The sequence below is a fragment of the Zalophus californianus genome, chromosome X (assembly GCF_009762305.2).
Source record: "Zalophus californianus isolate mZalCal1 chromosome X, mZalCal1.pri.v2, whole genome shotgun sequence".
NCBI classification, from domain to species: Eukaryota; Metazoa; Chordata; class Mammalia; order Carnivora; family Otariidae; genus Zalophus; species Zalophus californianus.
In genome coordinates, this window is record NC_045612.1 from 18673809 (window position 1) to 18695361 (window position 21553).

At 45.9% G+C, this 21553-nt stretch overlaps 2 protein-coding genes across 3 annotated transcripts in view; both read left to right on the top strand.

The window, feature by feature from the left end:
* The window catches only part of HS6ST2 (heparan sulfate 6-O-sulfotransferase 2), a 283775-nt gene that overhangs the window by 121908 nt on the left and 140314 nt on the right, over nt 1–21553 (top strand). The window lies entirely within an intron of this gene.
* On the top strand, nt 9248–9439 carry LOC113931482 (cytochrome c oxidase subunit 7C, mitochondrial-like). The gene has a single exon (XM_035725846.1). The coding sequence runs from the start codon at nt 9248–9250 to the stop codon at nt 9437–9439; it is 192 nt and encodes a 63-aa protein (XP_035581739.1).

Here is a 21553-nt window from a genome sequence, read left to right on the forward strand (position 1 = left end):
AAGTGTGAGGACAGGGACAAGATGCATCTGCTTTGCCCTCCAAATCGAAGACAGCTAGAGGTAGTGTGACACCAACTTGGTGAGGTATGTTGCCATCACCGTGCTGCCCGGTCTTTAGGTGGAAGCGGTAGGCAGGTGACATAAATGACTGTCATTCTTTTTGCGTGTCTGAGGTTTTGTTTTTCTGCTCACTCGGCGAGTTTTCCATGAGCTGTGCGACATCACGATCGCTCTCTGGTACCACGTATGGCTTTATTCATCATCATCACCAGCCTTACACACACGTCCCCATTAAAGAGATTTCTCTAATTACGTGTTATGCAGGTGTTTTGTATTACAAACAATGTTTAATTGTATTCATTCAGAACAGGTTGCAATTAAAATCTATAAACCGTTTAAGCCTCTATAAAAGCTCCACCATCTACCTTACAGCTTAGCATTAATATTTACCCTAGAGCGGGAAACTATCTCATCCTGTATTTCTCTGATGTACCATTTTTGTTATTAATAAAAACAAAAGACACATGTTTAATTGGATCCCTTAGGTATCGATTAAACAAAAGAGTTGGATTCCTCGCTTGCCGGGCTGGTTCCATAGAGCATCCCAGAACCATCCTTTGTTTCAGTAGGATGCACACGTTGAATGTTTTCCTTTCAACTACCGTGCTAAGAGCTTACCGAATGCTGTGCCCTTGAGTGTGGGCAGCGGAAGTTCTCTGGGAGACAGGAGGTCTGCAGCATGCGAGGGCCCGAAGAGAAGGCCGCCTCAAGCTCTCTTCCCACGTTGGGCAAAGGGAGGAAGGAAACAGATAGCAGCCACTTGGCACCAAAATCCTGCTGACCTGGGGGTTTGAGCTGTTGGAAGTTAACTGTGTAATCCATCCGAGGACAGTTCTAACGAGTCCTTTTTTCAACCCCAAAATGTTAATATTTCTTTCCATACTTTATCTCATAATCAATATTCCATTTTCAAGGCAGTGAAACTAATCAGAAATATCAGATGAACCCAGCACAAGGGAAGGGAGGTAGAATTGAGTACGTTGCAAATGGGGCAGAGCAGGAAAATAGGAGAACGTTGGTAACCACGGGCTGTCTTTCCCGTGGGTTCACTTCTCTGGGAGGTGTGAGCCGGGCTGCCGTGGCAGGGGCTGCTGGGTTTGTCCCTCAAAACACCAGACTGAGGAGGCAGGAACAGTATTCAGAAAGCAACAGAGTTCTCGTGGCCCTTCTGTCTGTGGCATTGGGATGTTTCCAGTGATGAGGCTGGTTGTGTAGTTCCTCTGGAGGCCGTGATCGCAGACCCTGGTGGGGTAGAATTCTCTTGTACCACAAGGCAGCCTGGGGGGAGGTTGAGGCAGGCATAGGGGATGGTGGCAGGGAGACGCTCTGTAGCACCATTCTGGCATCTTCTGGACTCTTGAGAATTGGTTCTCTCTCATACTCCACCTTACCTTCATCTTTACCACGCCTTTCATTTCAACCTTTGCCAGCAGGTAAGGAGATCAGCGTAACCTTTAAGGGCTTCACAAGAGAAGTTGAACAATAGCGTAGATTGCTTTATTCATTCATTCATTCATTCATTCATTCATTCATTCACTTTTAGATTTTATTTACTCATCCAAGAGAGGGAGAGAGAGAATAAGCATGGGGTGGGAGGGAGGAGAGGCAGAGGGAGAGGGAGAAGCAGACTCCCCAGCTGAGCAGGGAGCCCGATGCGGGGCTCGATCCCAGGCCCTGAGATCATGACATGAGCCGAAGGCAGATGCTTAACCATCTGAGCCACCCAGGCACCCCAAAGCATAGATTTATCAAGAACTTTTGAAATGCACTGGGCATCTCACACATATTATCTCATTTAATCATTTCCCCCATCCTGGATGCATGGTGATATGATCCTCACATCACAGATGAAGGAAGGGGAGGCTCACAGAGAGGTTATCCTGGCATACATACTGGCCCCAGAACCAGTGAGTGGCAGAAGCAGATCCACAACTCAAAGGTGAAAGAGGGCACTGTGTTTTGCGTGGAGATTGACCCTGAAAATATGTGGGATGAAATAAAGTGGCCCAGAATCAGCGTTTAAGAGCTTCATAGGACCGCACTCCATAGCACCTCACCTTTCTAACTAGTGTGTAATTAGAAATATTTCCAATCAGATAAACATTTCCAGACACATTTATAATTATTCCAAATGCTAACCACTAGTTTCTCTGAACGGACTTTCAAGACCTAGAAACTCACCTCTTATTAAGGGTGCTGATCTTCATTTTTTTTTTTAAAGAAATCTCTATACCCAACGTGGGGCTCAAACTCGTGACCTTGACATCAAGAGTCACATGCTCTACCGACTGAGCCAGCCAGGAGCCCCTGATACTCATCTTAAAGATTCTTAAAAATTTTACCACAAAGACCCAAGGTGGTGCCTTACTTTTCTGATGGGCTACTAAAAAGAGTCAAGAAGTCCTTAGGCTCAAGGACATAAATTGCTCATAATTCAGCGCGGGGGGATGGATTTAGGAGAGATTTGTAAAATGGAAGGATGCCACTCTACTTATTTATTTATTTGTAAAGATTTTATTTATTTATTTATTTGAGAGTGAGAGAGAGAGAGAGAGAGAGAGAGAACACAAGCAGGGGGAGGGGCAGAAGGAAAGGGAGAAGCAGACTCCCTGTTGAGCAAGGAGCCTGACACCGGACTCGATCCCAGGACCCCAGGATCATGGCCTGAGCCGAAGGCAGTTGCTTAATCCACTGAGCCACCGGGGCCCCCCTGCTCTGATAATTTATTTAACCAACATTTACTGAACGCTTCCTGAGTCAGGCCCCTTGGTGGGGTGTTGGGAGCACAAAGATGAAGGAATTCTCGCCATCGAGGAGGTCACAGTCAGCTGGGGGAGAACAGAAGTAAGCAGATGATTACAAAGTCCTTGGACAAGTGCTACCACGAAGATCTGCAACTCTGTCCCCTGAGTGCTTTGGGGGTGAGGGTGCTCGGGACACTGACCCTGCCACAGGGTGGCAGCCCTGTTAGAAGATCTGGAGGCCTATCCACCTTGGACTTGACATTCAGCCTCCGGCCAAATGCTTGTCTTCCAAAATGATTTTATTTTAACAGAATCAATTTTTTATTATGCTAACTCATATGATGTATTCTGTAGAGATTTACTGAACCATTTTTCCCTTTAAAATAACCAACTGTATGTTTTGACATGCTTCAGGGGATACTTTTATAAAGTAGCATGGATAGGACAATATCGGAATACATCAGTGTGTTGCGAAGCCTGAATCAGTAACACACAAAAAACTGCACCTTCAAAAATATAAAGAAAAGCAAAATGCTAAAAATCGTGAACTCTACAGAGAGGCAGCTTGGCATGGGGGACAGTTACTTGCAAAGAGGAAGGCATGGGTCCCTGCTGGCTCTTCTCCCAGGTGCCCCTAGCAGGTGCTTGTTTCTCTCCAGACCTCAGTTTCCTGGTCAGGAGAATGTGCGGTGGATGAGAATCTCAGGTCACTAAAGTGCCTTCCCGGGAGCATCCAGACTTGGGGGAGGAAGGGGATGAACTGCAGGGAAAAGCAGCCCTCCCCTAGCGAATGGGGCTTCCCATCTCCACTTGTCCCAACCTTCTGGCCTCCCCTTCCTGGCCCTTTCCTGTAGAAGGCCAACCGGAATGCAACACTAGGATCAGCCTTTTTGGAGGAATGAATGAGGGCTTGCCTCTTTTTCTCCATCCCTGCCCTCTCCTAATGCATGCGCACGCGTGGTCCTATGCGCGTGCACGTGAACACACTTCCCCACTGTACTGGAGAGAAAGAAGAGACTCCTATTTCTCACTCAAGAGTCTCACAAATGACAGCTGTACTTTTACACAGTTAAGCTATTAGATGGAATTCCGTTCTCCTTGTCAAGTTGCAGACGGGGGAAGGAGCCCAGAATTCTAATGGTGCTGGTGTTCTTGGCAAGCACCCTTCACAGGGTGGTAAGGTAATCAGTCCGCAGTTGGGCAGTCTGAAGGCCTCAGTTTTCCTCTGACTTGGAAAAAAAAGGGGGGGGGCTTGGTATTACAGTTTCCGTCTGTAGAACTTTGAGGTTAACATACTATTTTTTCATCGATTACGTAGTTCTCCGCATCCACCCAGTACCCATGGCAATCGAGGAGTGAGGACATGACAGATTAATTGACTCTTCATGTCTTTGTAGCATTGGTGGGCCACAGACTTCTGGGAATTGGAGTTGCTTTTATTCCTTTGAATTCAGCCCCATCCCCTCCTTCAATCAGGATGCATTTACCTTCCCAGAATCTGCACCTTAAGGACGAGCAGGTGAGCTACTCAGGGCATCCTGACGTTTCCTGGTTCAAAGAACGTAATACGGTTTATCTTCAAACCCACCCCATTCCTACCTCTGCCCTTTGGTTTCCTCTCCTTTCTGTGATTTTAGCACTTTGGGTTTATGGGAGGCTCTCAGTTCCTTAATGTTGACTGAAAAAAGAATAAGAAAGCATGCCAGAGCTTCACCACTCCCCACCCCTGCCACGGAAAACCCAGGAGGTAATTGACTCCAAAAAGTCCTTGCATCTCTTGTCCCTTGCCGGGACCTGAATAGGTCTGTTGCCTTGGCTTCGTGGGCCGGGCCGGCATCTATAGCCTTCCTGCCATCCGTGGAGCAAATGGTTGTGGGCGGGCGGTTGCCGGAGTCCGGTGCTCTGCTTGCCATGGGAAGCCTATTGACTTTAATCGTGACCGTCTGGCTGGATTCCTCAGAAGAAGATGTCTCAGGGAAGGCTTATGTCATGAATGGACATTTGTTTATTTCAAAGCTGCACTGCTGTTCCGACTTGAGCATTGCATTTTATGCAATGGGCACTGGAAGTGCAAACGAAAGTTCTGTGGGGGACACTACATGTGAAATTTACCAACCCGTGTGTGATTGCCACTGTCAACACAATCAGGACACAGTCGTTGCCCTTTTACTGAAAACATATGGTGGGTACTTCGAGCAAACCCTAGGCCAAGTCATGGTGCCATTAAGGAGAGCAGACATTAAAAAGGGAAAAGTGGTATCCAGGTGGCAGGAGGAATTCAGTAGGTGGGATGGGAAATATTTATCGTTAACAAGCTTTCATAAGGAGAACAGAAACAAGTTAGATGTGATTTGCAGGTCCATTGGCAGGCAGGATCTGCCTAGCAGACGGGAAACTTGGAGAGGATTCTCAGTACTGTACCTCACACTTGACCCGAGTCTGCCCCCCCCCCCGGAACATGTTGAAGAAATATTATTGAGCTTTGCAAATTTATTTAAAATAATATCTGCCAATGGTCAGTAAGTGCGACATTCCAGGCACCATGTTAATGGCTTTACTTACCATCTCTCGCGTCATTCTGACAAGGATCCTGTGAGATGGAAGATATTATCCCCGTGTTACGGATGAGAAAATCAAAACTCCAACATTAAGTTGATCGAGGTTGCATAGCTAGGAAGTCCCAGAGCTGAGACTCAGTTCCAGGTCTCTCTGACTTCCAGGCCCTTGTTCTATACTATTTGGAAGTTCAGCAAGAAAGGAAAGGCACTTGTAAATTTGACAACGGATCACAGCTTTTCCTGGGGAAGGGCTTGGCACATGTCTACGGTAGCCAGCCGGATCTGCCTAAGCAGCCCTGGCAGTGGGAGCACACGGGGCTCCTTCACAGGGAGGTTTTCAAGCAGTCCACATTGCTTCAGTCCCCAGTGGTGCAGTCAAGAAAAGGTAAGAGGAATGGAAGGGATGGCTTTGACACACCTGCAGAAAGGCATCATCAGCATCCCCTCCCTCCCAGCCTCAGTGGGGTAGAAGGATGGGATGGTCCCAGCTAGAGAGGGGAGGGGAGGGGAAGAAGCTGAAGACAGATTTCCATTTCTTCCAGTGTCACTTCCTTTCTCTTTGTCCCCTCTGAAGTCTACCACCCGCAGGGTTTTAGGGAATAGCCAACTGAGACTTCTGTCAGGGCCAGTAGAAAGGACCCTGTGCGAAGTGTCAGAAGATGGAACAGCAAGGCCAGCTTTACCATCTATGAGGCATGAGTGACTGCAGGCAGGTCCTGTAACTGCAACATTTGCATCTGTACAGTAAACATCCTCCTCCTTTCCCATCATGTGTTACTGGATCATTGTAAAGATTAAAGGGGAGATATGTGTCAAAGAATTTCAAAAGCCTAAAGCTCCACATAAGTATAGGGGATTATGAGAAACTTAAGAAAGGATAGTCACAGAACTGACCTTGTCCTTTAAAGATTTTATTTATTTACTTGAGAGACAGAGAGAGAGACAGGGTGGGGGCAAGGGGCAGAGGGAGAGAAAATCCCCAGCAGACTCCGCACTGAGCACGGAGCCCAATGCGGGGCTTGATCTCACGACCCTGAGATCATGACCTGAGCCCAAATCAAGAGTTGAAGTCTTAACCCACTGAGCCACCCAGGTGCCCCTGACATTGTCCTTTATTTAAGAAAAATTTATTTATTTGACAGAGAGAGAGAGAGAAAGAGCACATGCAGGGAGAGTGGCAGGCAGAGGGAGAGGGAGAAGCAGGCTCCCTGCTGAGCAAGGAGCCTATGCAGGGTTTGATCCCAGGACCTTGGAATCATGATCTGAGCCGAAGGCAGATGCTTAACCCATTGAGTCACCCAGACACCCCTGACATTGTCCTTTAAATGAGAGGCGGTGGGGGCTGTCCTCCCCCCTTGGTGGGCAAGCTTCCTCATCTTTAAAGCACATCTCCAGAGCAGAAGGAAGCCCAAGCGCCACATTTCTGATCTGAGAGCTAGTTTGAGATGTAAATGAACCCTGTCTCTCAAGACACAGCTTTGCATATATTTTGCATTCAAATTTATTTATCTAGAGACAAAATCGTGCATTCTTTACTTCTACTCACAGCATATGCAAGTAGATCAAATGAGGTGCTGATCCAGCAAAATGGCAAGTAGCCTTTTGCTTCCTTGAAATTGCTAATTTTACAAATGGCAGAGTGTTGAAACATGGCACGGAATATCTATTTTACTAGAATCTGGCAACACGGGCACATATGGTCTTGTCAAAAATGAATCAAACACAATTCCAGGATTATAATTAAGTAGTTGAAATTCCAAAAGGAATAACTTAACATGAACAAAGTCGGATTTAGATTGCTTTTTGCTGGCTTTCTCTCAGGCCCCTTCCTTGGTGAACTGTTGGCAACATAGCGACTTGCTCTGAGAAATGTTGAATTGTCAAACATCAAATGTTTTCACCCTGACTCTAAAGGTGTGTGATTTAACATCTATATTCCATGCTTTGGGGTATGATATGTCATAGAATGTAAGAAGACCAAGATAGAAGTCAAGCCAAGTGTCCCTATGTAAATATTTAGGTTAAAGCATTCTCCTACCAAATAGAAACTTCTGATCAATTCCCTAGCAGGCCTGCCGAGATAAAGAAGGAAGATGGGGCCATTATAGGAGGAAACTCTCTCTCCCCCCCACCTCTCTCTCTCTCTCTCTCTCTCTCTCTCTCTCTCTCTCTCACACACACACACACACACACACACATACACATACAGTTTCAATCTCAAACTCTCTCTGAATACTCAGTCTGAAGGCAGGGGCCATGTATGATTCTTGCCTATTAGACCAGCATCTAGCATGGGGCATGTGGAAAGAGCTAAGTTGAAGATTTACAAGCTGTCTCCAGAGGACATTCCCAGGGATTCCCCTGGAGTTAATGTCCACGTGATTTGGGGTCCTAACTGAGAAGTCAGTATCTATACCTTGAAAACAAATGTCAGCCCAAAGGTGGAAACAACACAAATGTCCTTCAGCTGACGAATGGATAGACAACACAAGGTACATACCTCCACACAATGGCGTGTGATTCAGGGGTAAATAAAGAATGAAGGACCGATCCATGCTACAGCATGGATGAACCTAGAAGACATGCTACGGGAAGGAAGGCAGACACAAAAGACCACATATTCTATGATGCCATTTATATGAAATGACTAGAATAGGCAAATTCATGGAGACAGAAAGCAGATCCGCTGTTGCCAGGTGATGGGGGAAGGAGGGAGACTGGGAGATGATCAGCTAAAGAAGATGAAATTTCCTTTTGGGGTGCCGAAAATGCTCTGAAATCGACTGTGGCGATGGTTGCGCACCTGGGTGAATACACTAAAAACATTGAATTGTTCACCTTGAATGGGTGGATGGTGTGGTATATGGATGATATCATATCTCTGTAAAGCTGTTACCAACAAAAGTTTCTCTCCGATGGTTTTGGTGTGCACTCCCCATTCCGAAGTTGGACCAGAGTAATAGATCCTCACCGCAGTTCGGATTCCTGACCCCGTTGCTAGATTGTAGGATCTCCTGGTTCTTCACGGCCCTGCTTGCTACTGCCCCAGCTTTAGCTCTGTTACCCAGAACAAAGAACGCTCTGGAAGAGGGGAGACAAAGACTTTCAGCTTCAAGTGGTGTCTACATAGAACCACTGCTCCCACTTGGGTAGGCGCTCTCCTGTCAGGATGGGCCCCCAATTATTCCCAACCTCCTGTTTTCCTGGGGCCTTGCCAAGCCCAAATCAGGTCACTTCCTTGTGAGATCGAAGTAGCCTGGAGACTTTTCTTCCACAAGAGTGCAGCGATTCTATTAACGAACGCTTCTACAGAACATTTTTTTTATGATTCATACAGGAAATTGTAACTTCCACGAAAAAAGGGGGGGTAGATTTTTTAACCCTGGTTTAGCATGACAAACTTGAGAATCGAGCTGTGCACTGCACTCACTAGCTCCTTTTCCTGCTTACTTAAAGAAAGGAAAAGAAAGACTTTGTTGCTGTTCAATCCCCAAGCTACTTCTGGTTTCTACTTTAAAGGCAACCAGTCTAAAGGGAAGAAATAGTATTTGGACACCCGAAAGAGCAAATATTCTTCTTATAAACTGGATGGTGATTTCTAACCATCGTTGGATGAAACCTTATCAATGAACACATATTTCTAGGAAGATTATATTACAGTTGAAATTACGAATGGGTCGCTAAAGGCCCATGCTGGAAAGCCAGTATGCCCTTAATTCAACTAAAAATATTTATTCAGTAAAGATTGATGGTGGTATCAAGTATTTAAAATGAAGGTGAAAATGAAAGCTTTGGTCAAAAGAGACCATGGGTCTACTTAGAACATTTTTCCTGATTTCTTCCATCTTGGGTCTCTGTGCCTTTCACAGAACTTCCAGTAGCGCCATGTTGGGACAGAGCATCCTGAGGGTCACAACCTCTGTGCTCTGTAGGAACCACTATGAGGAGGGCCCAGGGAAGAATAGGTCATTTCCAGTGCAACACAAGTGGTGGTTACTAATTACGGTGACTGTGTACTTTGGATCTGGATTCGCTGCACCTTTTTTAATAGTAAGACACCAACTGCTTAAGAAATAAGGATGTTTTAATTAGTCCATTAAACATATGTGAAAAGGAGCATTTTAAGAGGTGCAGTCTCTTTGAAAAACGGATCAAACTCTTGAATTCAACATACCCGATATGTTTGTAAATAAACTCACGGTATCAGTCCTTAAAAAAAAAAAAAAAAAAAGAACAAAAAAACTCCCGTTTTTCCTAAGGTAGTTCCCTGAATCGATTACCAAAAGTACTTAAATAATGACAAGTGATAGTCACCATTCCATGTCTTTGGGCTTGAACATATCCTAACATAAGATTTGCTTTGAAGAGGGTTTTAAAAAAATATTTAACCAAATTAAAAAAAAATCAGCATACATTATGAAGTTTGTTCTCAGCCACTCGTTCAAAGCCCTCAGGTACCCAAAGCAGTGGTATTTTTAGAGATATGTATCTATTTTCTTAATTCATTTGTGGCTGCAAAGAATGATTCTGCGAACAGCATGAAAAAGAGCCAAATACTGACTCCAAGGGTTATGCAAGATGCCCTATATTAGTTTTATGACCAAAAAGAAAAGAATGCTTTGGAGGATTGAAAGGATGAATTGAATGAATGAATGAAAGAATGAACAAACAGATGAATAAATATCATCCATTCCTTCAGAAATCCTTCTGAGAACGTCATTTCAGTGGTGATGAGCACTCCGACAGGGAAGAATCAAGTGCATGTTTCAGCCAGGGCTTGCAAGTGACTAGGAGCTAAGACAAGCCAAGCTGGGGAGAGGGTCCGGGCAGAGGCAGTATGTGGCAAAGGGAATAAGGAAGTATTAGAGAGAAAGACAGACAGGAAGCAGAGGGAGTGAAGAAGAGAATGATAAGGATTAGGGCGCAGCTGTGAGGATGGCAGGGCAGTAGGGAGGAGAATCAGCAAGCTGAGGGCGGATGGGGGACAGCTGGTGACTCCTGAGAAAGTCTGAAGTCCTAAACCTTTGTAATCTGGAGAACTTGGTTAACCACAGTGACTCATTCCCCACTTATGCCACAAATCCAGGATTTTACTGGAAAGGCAAGCAGGCTGGCCCAGGACATTCTCAACTCATGCTGCTGTTTCCACTTCGACATCTGACAGAGGTTCTAGATGACAGATAAACAAAACACGGTCCCTGACTTAAGAGTCATTTAGGACACGTTTCGTTTTGCCGCTGAAACCAGTATTGGTAGTTAAACTTTCCAAAGCGATGCCCATATGCTGGTCACTGTTCTAAGTGTTTGTATTAACTCACTGAATCCTCAGAACAACGCCGGGCAGTAGTAACCATTGTCATTTCCATCTTACAGACGAGGGACTGACTGAGGCCCAGAGAGGTACGGCGACCTCCCTCTGGTCACACAGCTCATAAGCCGTGCCACAGACCTTGGGCATAATCACTGGTCTGCATCTCTCGAAAGCATATAGATGTCTGGGGGGCAGTTCCAGGAATGGAGCCCAGCTCTTCTGGCTCCCAGTTCACTGTCCTTTCTCCTGTGCTAACCAGAACTCTGTGGTACCCCCTCAGTGGAGCATCGATGGACCAAATAACATTATAATCCCACAGTGACCACAAGTATGAAAACAAACTCTTCACTCTCCCTGTCTGGTTTTGAATGGTTCTACCTCTGGGAGGGGGTGAACCCCACCTACTCCACCCCGGGGGCGGGCGGGGGGGGGCTGGGCTGCCCAGAACGTTGCCCTCCAACGTGGCATTGCTGTTTGGACAGTGAGTGATTCGAAGCTGGCAGAAGGTGTCTCTACCCCTTCAGTTCAATTCCGCGCTCGCGTCAGAAGCCACCCTCCAAGTGTCCGGCAATGTTAACGTGGCTCTGTGTAAGTGATTTAAAGGTAAATGGGCTGCACGAGAGGGTGATGTGCTGAACAGGAGACCAGGGTATGAAAAACAATGCTACCGAGTGGATCTCAAGGGCATTGAGTAAACCTGCCATCAGGATTTCCAGAGAAGATTTGTTGGGAAGAAAAACACATCTTTGCTTCATCATTTCGAAGCAATTTCATGCTTCAGTTCTCCATACTTCTGTCTTCTGAACACTTCCGAGGGCCACATTTGGGCCTCAGCATCAGCCTGAAGTCTTGTACGATGGAGTCGCTGTGCGAGGGCACTCTGCGCGTGATGTAGCGAGCCACATGGGAACGCTTGATTTTGATACAACATTTAATCATTTTCTTCTGCCTCAATTAAGTTGGAAAGACTCAAATGCAGCTTAAAATTGAAAAGTGTAACTGAATGAGAAGGTTTTATCAGATATTGAAGGCCTAAGATGTTCCCTTTTCTGAACTGAGCCAGGGAGGAGGTGGAGTAGGGGGGAAGGTGAAAAGGACAGAAACCGCAGAGCCTTCTCGAGGGGGGTGTCTGGTGCCGGGTGGGTGGCTGAGTCCATTACGTAAACATTTCAAATGCCATGTGGTCATTTCTTTGGGACCTTGTTTGATGGTCCGTGTGGTTGTTTCTTCCACCATCCCACCAGCTTTATTGAGATATAATTGACATATAACATTGTGCGAGTTTAAGTTGTTCAACGTGATGATTTAATACACATATATAGTGAAATGATTAATGTGATTAGGTTAGTTAACACATCTGTCACCTTGCATAATTACAGTGTGTGTGTTTGTGCACGTGCGCGCGTGCGTGTGTGGTAAAAACATTTAAGATCTCTCTTAGCAACTTTCCAGTTATACAATACAGTCTTGAGAACTATAGACACCTTGCTGTATATACATTATAGCCCCAGAACTCATTCATCCTCTTAACTGGAAGTTTGTGCCCTTTGACCAGGATCTCGCCATTCCCCCCGCCAGCCCCTGGCAGCCATCATTCCCGTCTGTTTCTCCATGAGTTTCGCTTTTTCTGATTCTACACATACATGAGATCCTACAGTGTTTGTCTTTCTCTGTCTGACTTATCTCCATGAGCAGAATGCCCTCAAGGTCTAACCATGTTGCCAACGGCGGGATTTTGTGGGATTGTTTCTTGGTGTGATGCCAGCCCGCGCAAATGTGGTTTCCTTCAGTGCTGTGCTTGGTGTCTGCTGCGGGAGTGGAGAAAGGGCTCTCTCGGTTCTTCCACCCGCACTGTGTCCTAGACTCTGTGCTTGGGTGCCTCACATAGATCGGGGCAGTGCTCCCAGCTCTGGATGCACATCGGAATCACCCGGGGAGCTTCTCAGAAGTGCTCAGACTCATGCCCCATCTCCTAAGATTCTGATTCATTTGGTTGAGGGTGGGGGTCTGGGCATTTGTAATTTTAAAATCTCCCCAGGTGATTCAAAGGGGCAACCCATGTGGGGAAGCCCTGACTTAGAGGGTCTCATTGAATTTGGGGGGCATTTTCCTGCTCTGCTTCACTCACTCTTTTGCAATTTAGGGGGAGAATCCCATTCTTTATTGTGACGAGAGTGAGAAGTGTGTCTGGTGGCCTCAGTGCTCAGAATACATGCGCCAAATCCCTTCGGAACCTTCGGCCACTGGTTTGGATTGCCTCCATTTCTTGCTGCTTTTTCCAGCTAGTATTTCCAGCTTTGCCAAAGCCCATTTTTGGTAACCCCGCCTTCTGTACACCTTAAGAGAGATCGCTTGCCTTTGTAACTTCCCAGTGTGGAAAAAGTCTGCGGAGCGGGGGTTTTTAGGAGGCCCCAAGGAAAGAAGCCCTCATCTTCCTTCCATTCAAGGCTCCATTCCCGGGACCCTCTGCGACAATGCAGGCCTTCTTCTGCTCTCCCCGGCCAGCCTTCCTGGAGAGGATTTCTGAAGGCAGAGCTCGTGGGGCCTGAGGGGGCCTGCTCCTGGAGACCAGCAATTCCAGACTGAAATTCTCTGTCTTGGCGGCTCCCTGGGAATCCCCTCGGGAAGCCCAGGTGCACACCTAGGTGAAAGAAAGCTATTGTGGAAGGACTGTGCTCTGCCAGGGACCCCAGGGCCCGGTCTGGGGGAGTGAGGGAGGGGACGAAGGGGAAGGCATCTCAGGCTGCTTCGGGTGGCCATGAATGACGTTAGCAAACAAGGTCTGGGGCTTCGGAAGGAGCGAGCGCATGTCTATGCAGGTTTCAGCTTCCTGACAAAGAGAAAATTTCAAGAGAGATTTACCGACGTGCTCCCCACCCTCCACAGACATCTGTGTCATGATTGTGAGTTTGCAAAGCACTACTGGCATTATTTCATTATCTCTGTGACTTAAAAAGCGAGATGGAACTCTTTTGGGGCACTTACTACGTGCCAAGCAGTGGGATACATGCATTCACCCATATGCTACTTTAGTAACTAATTTAATCCTCACAGTACCCCATGAGGGACCTATGATTATCATTTTGTGGATTCAGAAACCAAGGCTCAGATCATTGACATGACTTGCCTAAGGTCACACAGACGGGACAAGAACCCAGGTCAATCTAACATGTAATTGAAGTTGGTTCCTTCCTGGGAAACACGGAATAACTTTCTTGCCTCTTTGACGTCATCTGTCATGACCCTCCTCCCCCATATCTTCTTTTTAAGATAAACACCTTCTGTTTCTTCAGATTATTTTTAATGAACGTTTCCTAGATTTGCCCTCTCCAGAGTCTCATTTTCCATTCTTCCTTGGTTCCCTGAAATCTGGCTTCCTTTCCAACAACTCTAATGGAACTATCTTCCCCTAGGTCACTGATGGCCAGATTGTCAAACCTAACCCTAATCAACCCATATCCAGCCTGTCTTCATAGCATGTAGCACTACTGCTGATCACTCTCTTCAGTCGGGCAATCTCATTCATTCCCATGGATGTATCATCTATATGATGACAACTCCCAAATCAACCTCTGCAGCTGTGACCTTTCTCTTGAGCTTCAGACCCATCCATCCACCTACCTGCTGGACTTGTTAAATTTCAGATATCCCATAGGTTTCTCAAACTCCACGCACTCCAAAATGGAATCCAGCACCCACCACCACTCCACCCCGATTCTGCACTTCTCTCTATGTTCCTTATCTTGGTTTAATAGTGATATTGCCTTCCATATGCTCTACCAAGCTGGGAACTTGGGCCCATCCTCCTCGAGTTCTGTGGATTCCTCGTGTTCTCAAAGATGACCTCTCTTCTCTCCATGCCAGTGACTCCTTTACTCGAGCATGTCTTAGAGTATTTCAAGAGCGTCATAATATGTCTCTCCGATTCTACTTGACTGCACAAGTCTGTTTTCATGCTGCTGACAGATCCTTCAAGGCCCTTTTTAAACTGTTGAACCCACATTTCCCAAAGTACATTCCATTGCACCCTGGTTTTACAGGATGGTCGGTGAAAAATGGGAGTGTGGTCAGGTAGCTTTGGGAAAGCCTATATAATATGCTCTTCTCCCCTTGGAGGTTCATACTGGATGTCCTGAGAAATCGTCCAGTTAAAATCCTGTTTAACTTTGTAGATTCAGCATCCCAAATGGATTTCATCATGGAATCACGCTTCCTCCCCACGCTCACATTTTTCGGTGTAGGGTGTGCCAACAACCACCTGCAGAACAGCTCTGAAACCACAGTCTGTACATTCTGCTCCTTGGCATGGCTTATAAGGTTCTTCTTCGTTTGACCTCTGCTCACCTGTCCAGCCAACCCTCCCCCTTAAACTCTCACAGCTCTCATCATTATTGAGAGTACCTTCTTCCTTACACACCATTGTGTTTTTGTGCTTTTCTTTTGCCTAAAAAGCCCTTCTCCCCGCCCCCCCACCTCTACCTGCCTTCAACTCATCACTGAAGACTCAGCTGTCTTCTATGAAGAGTTCTCTGACCCTCTCCAAGGGAGAATTGGTCACTTCTCTTTTTTTACTTCTAATGTCTGTATACATCTTGAACGTTACATTTAGAAAAATGAAATCATTCCATTGCTTTGTAGCTTTGCATGTTTCAAACCAGTCGAAAATATATAATATTTATATTTATTTATTATATTTATATAAGTTATATACTATATATAATATATAATATTGAATAATCCAAACCAGTTGGATTATTTTCTATATCTTTTCATTTTAACACCATCCTTGTCTCCTGATGGGAGCTTGGGCTCTCATTACTAACCCAACAGGAACAGTCCCATCCTTTCTCATTTTTGGAAAAACAGCATATGTGAGAAACCTTATAACAAGGTCTGGTCTAGAGCACATCTAAAGGCAGTGTCCTTGCTAATGAGTTCAGCTACATGACATGCCCCACTGTGTGTTGCCTCCCCTAGACAGTGCAGTGATGGGCTTGACTGTAGGTATAAAGTAGATAATAATGCCTTGGTGCAGAAATGTAACCCAAAGCCACCTGAACCCATGCTCCCATGAGAGAAGCTCAAGGCCTACCTGCAGCTACTTAGCCTGGATCTCTCTCCAGTCGTCTTGGGCCTGGAGGCCTGGGAGTAGCAGCCCACCCCATGAAGACAACTCCTCAACAAAGAAAGGGAAATATCCATTATGGAGAGCTCTCTTTGTGTAGGCACGGTGCTGAGTCTTTACGTGCATGATCTTACTGTGTTCTTACAGGGACTCGGTCAGATAGGAACTCTTATTAGCTTCATGTTGCAGATGAGGACATGAAGTTTCAGCAAAGTGGAATGGCCCGTCAACGTTGGTTTTACAGCTTCAGGCCCTGATCCTGTCTGTAGCACATCCTTGCTGTGCTACTGTGGGCAAATCACTTACTCTAGCCAAGTCTCCAGTTTCTCACTTGCACAATAGGAAGAACACATGTGCCTGCCTGGTGGAATGGTCATAAGGTTTCAGTGATAGGATGTATGCGGAGTGCCTGGCATGTGGTAAGTACTCTATAAATGGTAGCTATTATGGGCTGACATCAGAGACATTGTTTTCAGCCAAGATGAAGGGAAACAGGAGAGCAATTTTGTGTTAAAGGAGAGTTTGAGCCCAGAGATTATTTGGACTATGAAAAGGTCACACTTCTCAGCGAACCAAAGAGGGATCCCCTCCCCAAATGGCTGATGGTCACACTTCTCAAGGGGCAAAAAGAGGCTCCATTTTCAGGGCAGTGGGGGAGAAGGCAGCCAGGCACAAGAGCTCTTGGTGGGAAAAGGGCCAGCCTTGTAGGGGCTGGAACAGATTGGTAAATCTCAGCCCCAGCGCAAATCAGGGGTGGGCTGGGTGTGTACTCCGGGCAGCTGAACTGTGCATGTGCATGTTGGTTTGTAATGCCTTCCCTATACGGGTAGCTGCACCCACTCCTTTAAGAGCTACAGCTGACAAATATGGACGGGCCATCTGGGGAAGGGGTACAGGTGCAAGTGGGTGGCCAAAGGGGAGCAGAACTATGATGTCAGCCCATAATAGCTACCATTTATAGCGTACTTACCACATGCAGTCAGTCTGCCTGGGTTGGCATTGTGATTCTGCCACTTGTTAGCTGTTTGACTTCGAGCTACCCACCACCTCTCTGAGGCTCAGTTCCCTCCCCACTCTGTAGACTGGAGATAGAAGACCTAGCCTATAGGGTTATTGGACGGAATAAAGGAATTTATCCACGTAAAGCACTCAGCGCAGACCAGGTACAAGGTAAGGGCTTAAGAAATTACAGTCACTGTCATCATCATTGGGTGTGCTGGATGTGGCGGGGGTGGGGGGAAGATGGTGGGTTGGGGGGACCAGCATGGATGATCAGAGAGCTTGCGGAAACAATCCCAAATGAATCTTCTCTAAATCGACTTCTGCAAACATTGCATTTACCTCCATTAATTAAAAGAAGCTTTGCCTTTTTTCCTTTCAAGTTTATTTTGTGGCTCAGATCTTAATGAGCTTTTTAAAAGACTATAGAGGTTTTGATCCAATTAAAAACCATCCTCTAAGATATCAGTATCTGACAGTTCCACCGTACTCTTTCGGGCATTTTCCTTGAAATGATCGTAATGTGATATTTGTATCTAGTGAAAATTATGAGTTTTCACTAATTCTTAGATTAGATGGGGTTTAACTGTAAGGATGCAGCCTGCACATTTAATCTACTTTAGAGCAGCTTCATTTACTAGATGGTCCTCGTGGGTTTGGGGAAAGGATGTAAAGTATCATCAATGTGGTGTGAAGCAGGTTTTAAAGGATGGAGCCTCTTGTTTTTAGAATGGATTGAACTGCTGCAAAATCACAGCCACTGCCTAGCTCCCCACAGTACTGATCCTGACAGGAGCTCCAGCGGCTTTTCCTACCCCCCCCCCCCCGCCCACTTCCGTGCAGGCACTTCTGTGCTCCTGTACCTCCCCCTGTGCTGTTGGGCCACGTGGCAGCTGCTGAGTCCCCTGTGCTGTTGGGCCACGTGGCAGCTGCTGAGTCCCCCACCCACACAGCAGTTCTCTCTGCATTCATCTTTCGGCCCCAGGATACTACCTTACCCTTATTTCTATGATTTTTTGAAACGTGTTTTGATGCAGGTTCAGAAAAGAAAAGCGGTGCTGATGATCACTCCTTTATATGTTGATTTTACCCTCTCTTTGTAAAAGCGGGGATGAAGGGGGGTACAGCTCAGCTCCTGGCCCTCCTCCTTCCAACCTCTTCTGCAAACAAGAGGCAGATGTCTCCTGTCACTCTGCCACCCAGAAAATTAAGTGGTTCCCACCTGTCAGCCTGGTCCTCACGCCAACCAAACCACTCCATCAGCCTCACCTTCCACATGTGGGAGATTGTATATATGTTCTTCCAGAAGCGTGAAATATTCTGATAGCTGTCAAGTGTCAAGAAGGTTCTGGAGAGCAAGAAAAGGCCAACTCCAGCTTCCTTAAGATGACTTTTTAAAAAGATCAAGGACTTTAAATTCAGCTTTGCACACCACTCCCTAAGTCCTTGCAGGTTCTTAGAAGGTAAATACATTTATTGCTCAACCCAAGATTTGATATCCATTTCTTAAAAGATTTTATTTATTTATTTGAGAAAGAGTGAGCTTGAGAGAGAGCAGGAGCAGGGGGAGTGGCAGAGGGAAAGGGAGAAGCAGGCTCCCCGCTGAGCAGGGAGCCTGACATGGCTGGGATCGCAACCTGAGCCGAAGGTAGATGCTCAACCGACTGAGCCACCCAGGTGCCCCTTGATATCCATTTTTATAGCTACAGTATTATGTTCGAGTTGACTTTATAATTCAGTGGAGTTGTATTTTGTATGTTGAATACATACATCACTGCATCCAGAGGCCATTCTTTATTTAAAGAACTTAGGAGAACAATGTTCTATGTGAATTTGTGATAGAGACTACCTTATGATTTGGTTATGATTGCCTTTATATTACATGCATAGTCATATCTATGGTGTACTTAATGCTGAGCCTCCAGTCAAGATGACAGCATTGCTTCCATGGGAAAATGTATGCCATGACAATGACATGGCTTCTAGCAATGAATGCCTCACACCAAAACTTGAGAAATGAGCCTAGCCCAGTGCTTGCTATATACAATAGGAGTTCACTACATGTCTGTCCAATGGGTGAATTGTCTACAATCTGCTCAGCCACAACTGAGTGGAAAATGAGAGATTGAGATTCTGTTCTCTCTACTTTATATCATAATTGACAATTTTAGACAAGCCCCATAACTACTGCTGTCCCCCTTTCCTTACTAAGAGCCATCTATCTCCGAAAGGGCTGAAGAAGAAAGGACACTAAACATTAGTTTAGAATAACATTCTTTAAAAGTGATATTTAAACTCCATTAGATAAAAAAGTAGGATAAAACCAAATACATCATTTTAGATGAAATTTTCTTCTCTTGACTCAACCAGATAGATGGTGACATATAATCAACATGCATTTGTCAAAGAATGTTATCACAGGTACTCAGCCTTGTGCTAGACGCTGAATGACAATGTTGCGGCTCAGAGAGCTTCCGATCCAGTTGAGTAGACAACACTTCCACGTGGGTAAATTGGGGTTTCTCAACCTTGGTGCTTTTGACATTCTCGGTGGGATAACTCAACAGGAGGATGTCCTGTGGACATTGTAGGATGTCCACATTGTAGGATATTCAGCAGTATTCCTGGCCTCAACCCACTGGGTGCCGGCAGCAGCCCCCTCCAGCTATAACAACCAAAAATATCTCTAGACATTGCCATTGCTCCATTTCCCCTGGGATGCAAAATCACCTCCCTTTGAAGATGGCTGGCTTTACGGGGTTTGTCATGCAAAGTAGTATGTGACTGTCAAACAAGGAAGTAAAGGAGAGGGCAGGGATTCGCTGGCAAGAAGGGGCTGGAGTGGTCAGAGACTTAAACTGGACCTGAGGAAAAGCTGGGTAGGATTTCAGTAAGCAGAGAGGTTATTGCAGGTGGAGAAAATGGCCCAAGCTGTCCACACAGGGCATCGTACTTGGGTTTGTGGGAAGGCCTGGTGAGTACACTGCTTGGCTGGGATGGGGGAGTAAAGCGGATCGTGGGAGATGAGGCTGATGAGGTGGGTTGGTTGGTTGAATGACAGGCTGATGGGTGAGAACCCCTGGATTTCTGGGCAGCAGAGTGACAGGAAACATCTGACTCTGGCTGAAGTTTGTAGGATGGGTGGGAGGAAGGATGGACGGGAGCAGGCCTCTAACCACCGTCATCCCTACTCTTCCAAAGAGAGAAGGCAAAGCAAGTGGAAATAGACAGCATGGACTCCGAAGGCGGCAGTGGCATCTCTTAGTTGCGTGAGCACCAGGCATCAGATCACTGACATCGTAGGATGGGCTCTGCAGATTTGTTTATCTTTCTCTCCTGTGCCTGAGTGCTGGAGCTCAGAAGATGTAGATGCTGCAGATTTGTCCCTGAAACGAATTGTCTTGTTCTTCACATTCATATACTTCGCTAGATCTTTTAGATTTAGCTCCTGGGGCAAAAATCCATAGTCTTCAGACAGGTCTCTCTTCAGCAATGTGTCTTCCAACAATTCTTCTTTCCAGCTATGCTGTACCTGTCTCCTTTTCCGGAATTTTCTCAATCAATTTGACCTACTCTGTCTTCCTTCCAACAATACGAACACACATTATTTGTGTTCAGATCCATTGATCACACCATTGTGATCATACTACTGTAAAGCGCGCCCGAAAAAAACTTGTCTTTCATATCTTGTTTTTGTCAAAAGTGTCTAATATTCATGTTGACGAGATGAACAATTTCATGGCATGTAGGGCATTCAGAAGGCACATCATGTGTGCCTTTACATTTTAATGACTCAGGGGTTAGTCTGGTAGCCCATCTATATGTAATCAGCAGCTACATGTGAGTATATGAAAGTGTAGGGCAGCAATAAAATCCCAGGACTTTTTCCTTTAGGACCTATGACAAATGAAAATGAGAGGGCCCTATACTATGGCTCATGTCACTGAAGCATGTGTTAGCTGACAGAGAAAAATTCACTTGCTTTATTAGCCAAAACATGATAGAGATGATTTCTATCACAACTAAGCACAAAGTTATTAAAATGGAAAAGTGAAAATAGAAAGTGGCACGAGAACAGAGTGAAGCCTGGTGGTTTGGTACCACGAATCTGAGCTCAGTCGGCCTTTCATTTAAATAATGGGATCACGTGGGGCGCCTGGGTGGCTCAGTCGGTTAAGCGTCCAACTCTTGATTTTGGCTCAGGTCATGATCTCCAGGTTGTGAGATCGAGCCCTGTGTTGGATGTGGGGCCTGCTTAAGATTCTCTCTCCCTCTCCCTCTGCCCCTCCCACCCTCTCTAAAAAAAAAATAATAAATAATAATTATGGAATGATGTGGCCCGAGCAGATGGTGTGTCAGTGAAGGCCTCAGCGTTATTCAAGCTCTGTTTACTTAGGAAAGAAGAAGACACTATATCCCACTCTCTTTGATTGTATCCCATAAGGAAATCTTTTAGTAATTTCACTTAGGAAAGGAAATCCCCAATGGCCCTTTAATGTATCTGATGTAGAATATGCTTACAGTATCAGTGCTGGCCCTGAATCTGTTCCATGCCTCCTGCTGTGCTAAGGGAGGTGGAGGAAAAGTGCCAAGCAGGTGATCCTTGCCCTCAGGGAGCCCACTGCAGAGCTGGGATCATTGAGAAGTCCTGCGCGGCACGGACTAAGGCTAGTATGGGCTGGAGGGCTGTGGAAAGTTTCCTGGAGGAGGTCAGACGTCTACTGGGCCTTGGGAAGTAACATGGGGAGAAGGGTCT